At 45.4% G+C, this 5,348-nt stretch overlaps 1 protein-coding gene across 1 annotated transcript; it reads left to right on the forward strand.

Annotated features, from left to right (window-relative positions):
- The first annotated feature begins 772 nt into the window (after positions 1–772).
- LOC121053517 (oryzalexin E synthase-like) lies at positions 773–1,678 on the forward strand. The gene has a single exon (XM_040520624.1). The coding sequence runs from the start codon at positions 773–775 to the stop codon at positions 1,676–1,678; it is 906 nt and encodes a 301-aa protein (XP_040376558.1).
- Positions 1,679–5,348: the final 3,670 nt, after the last annotated feature.

The following is a 5,348-nucleotide window of genomic DNA, read 5'->3' on the forward strand; positions in this document are numbered from 1 at the left end:
CTTCGAATGGCCCATCGATTGTTTGGTTCTGCAACCTCCCAATTTCTAGATCTTCCCAGTTGATCGTGTGGGTCCGCGGAATAGCTCGACCAAGCACCGTGGTGTAATGTTCAAGTAGCCGATCTGCCATGCCCTGATGGTTACAAGCTGTTCTTGGACCTTTTTGCAACGTGGCGATGTAATTTTTCCTCTTACGTGCATTAGCCTTTATGTGAAAAAACCGGGTATTCGCATCCCCTTCTTTTAGCCAGTTCACTCTTGATTCTTGTCTTTTTCTTGCCCTGTATACTGCCGCCAGCCCCAGGATTCTCAGTTTTAAGTCCTTTCTAAGGACGTGTTCCTCATCTGTGAGTTGTTCTTGTGCTAAATCAAGCCTGAGGATGAGCTCCTGTGCAATGGCCGTTTGTAGTTTCATTTGTCCGAAATTCACGGCACTCCATTTTCTCAGTTCCCTAGCTGTGTTCCTTAGCTTGCTGCTTAACCTTAGTATCGTGCTTTGTTGTCCAGTTTCCAGATTCCAAGCTTGTTGTACTACTTCCTGGAAGCCTTGAACTCTGACCCAAAAATTTTCAAACTTAAACGGATGCCTCCTCTGTTGTCGCTCGAGGGGGGCCAACAGAAGCGGGCAATGGTCAGAGAAGGATGATGACAGGGCCATTATGGTGTGATTTGAGAGGATGATATCTCCTTGTCCATTGCAGAACACTCTTGTCTAATTTGCATTGGGTAGGATTCCGTTGTTCGTTACTCCAAGTGAACCGCCTATTCCGTCATGACGCTGAAGCTGGGCCTCACCACCGCCGTGGTCGTGTCCTCGAGGGACGCCGCGAGGGTCGCCTACGAGAAGCACGACCAGCGCCACGCCGCGCGCGCGGTCCCGGACGCCTTCCGGGGGAACGGCTACACCGAGCGGTCGGTCCTGTTCTCGCCGAGCTCCGACCCGCAGTGGAAGCACCTGCGGGGCATCAACGCCACGCACATCTTCTCCCCCAAGAGCCTCGCGGCGGTGCACGCCATCCGCGAGCGCAAGGTGAGGGAGATCGTGGCCTACTTCCGCGCGCACGCGGGGGAGGAGATGGTCTTCGGCGACGTGCTGCACAACGGCATTCTCAACCTCATGTCGAGCTGCTTCTTCTCCGTGGACATGGCCGACGTGGGCTCCGAGTCGGCGCTGGGGCTACAGCATCTGATTGAGGGCATCGTCGAGTTGGTCTCCAAGCCCAACGTCTCGGACTTCTTCCCCTTCCTTCGGCAGCTTGACTTGCAGGGCTTGCGCCGCCAAACGGGGAGGTCTCTCGACAGGGCCTTCAGCATCTTGGACGGCATCATCGAACGCCGGTTGGACGACAGCCGTGACAACCCGGCCGGCAAGCAGGGAGACTTCCTCGATGCACTCAACCGCCTATTTTGTAGCCAGATATCCTTAAGTCCCAATGTGTTTACAACACTTCTGAATCTTCCCATGAGACGGCGGTTCAGGTTGGTGTTGCTTTTATCACGCGCCTCAAAGAGCAGATTGAAATCCCCTAACAGAATCCAAGGCAGTTGCTGCTGCTGGCAGGCCAAAAGTTCTTGCAAGAAGGATTCTTTGGCTGAGTCTTCCGTTGGGCCATATACCACTGTCATCTGGAAGCTGGTGTTGTCTACCAAGGTTGTCACTAACGCAGAGGCAGAGTAGCTCCCTGTGCTAAAATTTGTAATCTGTACTACGTTATCATCCCAGAAAACTGCCACCCCTCCCCTGGTGCCGTCCGCAGGTAGGTAGTTGAAATTATCCATACTTGGTCCTCCAATCTGTAGTCCCACCCATCGATCAATGGTAGCTAACTTCGTCTCCTGCAGGCATAAGATGTGCGCTTTGGTAGAGGCCACTAGCTGTTTGACAGCTTCTCTGCTAGCCAGGTTGTTTAAACCTCGCACATTCCAGTTTAAGATTCTCAGGTTATCCATTAGGGAAGGAAGACAACATCAATAACAAGCACAAGAGTGCAAATCCAAAATGAGGATACATGGGCCCTAAGGTGCCTCCAGATCCTACAGCTGTCTGAGGCTTTCCGGTCTCCATATGACCGAAAAGTTTCCACCGAGAGCAACAAGAAAGTACTGAGCAAACAACTACTGATTGTTAGCTGAAGGCCACAATCCTTCGGGAGCGCTAATCGCATCAACCGGTGAGCTAAGAGGAAAAAGGAGCACCACCTGCACAGCAACGTGAAGCGCTTGTACTGCACAGGCGTTGTCGGCCTAATGCCACTACGATACAGACCCAGCTTCTCTCTAGGCATGAGATTATCCCTACACCCCAGGTTCTCAGCTTGCGTCATGGCTATCTGGGAACGCCACGCTACACCACGCAGGTGCACTTCAGCTGAGGTCCAGCTCTGTTGCCTCTGCCCCCATCTCTGGCTTGGCGTGGGGGCCTTCTACGCGGGTGAGCTTGCGCAGCCCCCCTATGATGTGCGGAGGCACCGCAGGGTATCATCTTGTTTTGAAAGAAAATTAAAATCATGTCATTAGCAACAAGTGGGCCTATATGAAAATTTTTATACTTAATCTTGTTGCACGTTTACCTTTTTGTGTGAGTTGTTCAGTCGTGTCGTGTGTACGGGGGTGTTTAGTTGGCAAAATAAAATTTTGCTAGTCACATCAAACGTTTGATCGGATGTTGAAAGGAGTTTTCAGACACCAATAGGAAAATGAATTTCATAGCTCGCATGAAAACTGTGAGACAAATCATTTGAGCCTCATTAATCCATCATTAGCACATGTGGACTATTGTAACACTTAAGGCTGATAATAGATTAATTAGGATCAAAAGATTCGTCTCACTATTTCTTTCATAACTATAGAATTAGTTTTTTGTTTTATCTATATTTAATATTCTATTTAGATGTCCAAATATTCGATATGATGTTTTTAGGAGAAAAAATTAGGACCTAACCGGCAATACGTACGTAGGTGCACGTTGGCTTGATGTTCTGATCAAATGAAGTGAAGCGCAGATGCAGGCGTTTGTTCTTGTAGTCGACCAACGCGGAGTTGTCAGTGCCGGCCACAGTAGTCTGTGGCTATTTCGTCCTGTGAACGGTATGTAATGTATGAGGTTTGGTGATAAGTGAAATACAAGTGTCTGTGTTGAGTGCTCTGGAGTGTAGCGCAGAAATTCCTTATGTACTGTTTATCTTCTTCCTTCGTCAGCGTCTCTTCTTTGTGTGTGTTTCATCAAGTGAGAAAGAGAGAGCCATGTATGCAAGCGAGTGGTTGGACCAATAGTAGTATCGGAGCCATGTCAAGTCAAGAAGTGTACACACCACCGAGTCACCGCAACAATGACAACGGTAATGGCGGCAACGGCGGCCAAGGCAGCCGTGAGCTCGTTGCACGGTAGGTGAAGGTGGTGGGGATGACAATACGTCAGAATTTAGAATTAGCCGTTGGAACGAAAAACAGGAAAATAACCGAATCGGACAGAAAGTACGGCAATCGGACTAATCGGTTGAAGAAGGAATTGGATGAGGCCGCAGGGGAAATTGCCATCCCTACTTGGCACCTCACAAACCAGAACGAGAAGCACCATAGTTGCGTCGGCACCCCCACTAAGAGCTCCTTAGAAGCCTCGCTGAGAACCATATATCAGAAGTTCAGAACTGCCATGACTACCTCCCCCAACCATCCTACCTAAGAACATGAAAGAACCATGCTTGCCTCACCAAGTTAATTAACACGGGCGCGTCCGCGTCCACCGGAGGCATCACGGCTGAGCACTGGGCTGCTCATCCATTCCACCTCTTCGCTCTGCCATCCCTCTATGCGGGGGAAAATCATATCGAACAGTTGCTAGGTGCATGTGTGGCTGGGAACATGGACACGTTGCTAGCTGCATGCGGCTTTCATGTTAAATTCGAAGTTTACAAAACAAAATAGAGGTGACATATCTGTAAATAAAAATAATTTATTAATAAAATTTTTATATACGTATTCTTAGTAATTTAAAATGCAGGACTGAAAAATAAACTATGATTAAAAACTCCAAAATCAACTCTAAATTTAAGAATAAAAATTTAAATTGTCTTATAAGCATAATTAAAAAAATAAAAAAAAACGAGGATGAATGAGTTCACACCTGGTATCATGATGGACCCAATAAACCACAATACCAATCTTGGAACAGATCCGAAGGTTAAAGATTCAGCTTATAACAGAAAGTGATGTGTAGCTATTCTCCATTTAATTTGTACCGCATTAAACCTAAATAATTCTGAAGAAAAACAGAGAGAGGTACAGGGAGTACAATCCCGAAGAAAAAGGAAAGGAGGCTGGGGGTACGTACTCGCTTGCTCGTGGTTGATTCCTTGGGAGGGATTAGTTGGTTTTTATGAAAATATGCAAAATTACAAGTTATTTTAAAATTTATGTTGTAATTATTTAAATCATAAAAATAATTAAAAATCACACAAATGTTTAATTAACATAAATTATTAAACATATATTTAAAAGTCATGGGTGTGAAATAAAAAATAAAGGTTTTAGAAATTAAAGTGGGAAGCCGAAGTGAGGAAATCGGCTGGTGTGTGTCTCTGTTGACGTTAAAATGTGAACGTTGACGTGTTACACACGAAGACCTGAGAGTCAATCTTAGACATCTCAAGTGTATGACCTAAATCTTAGAATGTGCAGGCGTGTCAATCTTAGACATCTCAAGTGACTGATAAGATGAACGGTAAAACAAGCCGATCGACTATCGAGCCGATAGGTAACTAATAATCCAGCGATCGGATGTTGATGTTGCAATGGTTAACCGATAGGACGAACGATCGGCTGTAAAAAGCTTGGATCGGCTAGAAACTCGATAGAAATAGACTTAAATTAAATATTAGACCAACATAATCCGTCAAGTTACTTATTAATTTAGTCGATCGGACAACCCCTATAACCAGATCGAACCAAACATATATAGATCGGACTTAACCAAGACAGTATGTGGTCGAGCACGATATATTTATAGGAAACATGAAGATCGATAAGGTTAATAAATAAACAGACGAATTACTTGGAATAAACAATGAATCTTGTGTTACGATCGGCTAAAACCAATTTGCATGTAATCCTCATAAGCTAAATAACTGCCGATCTAAATAAATCAAGCCGATTGGTATAAAATTAACACAGTAAAACGATCAGCTGCTCTATTGATGTAAATATGATAAGCATGTAGATCGGTAAGAATCATAGGCTATAGATAGCGAACAAACACCCAAGATCTATAAAATATCTGGCCTAGATTACCAAGAATAATCATAGAAGATTGGACCCAACCGAGACAGTTCAAGATTACGCCTAGCAATGTC

This window comes from Oryza brachyantha, chromosome 2, assembly GCF_000231095.2.
Source record: "Oryza brachyantha chromosome 2, ObraRS2, whole genome shotgun sequence".
NCBI lineage: Eukaryota > Viridiplantae > Streptophyta > Magnoliopsida > Poales > Poaceae > Oryza > Oryza brachyantha.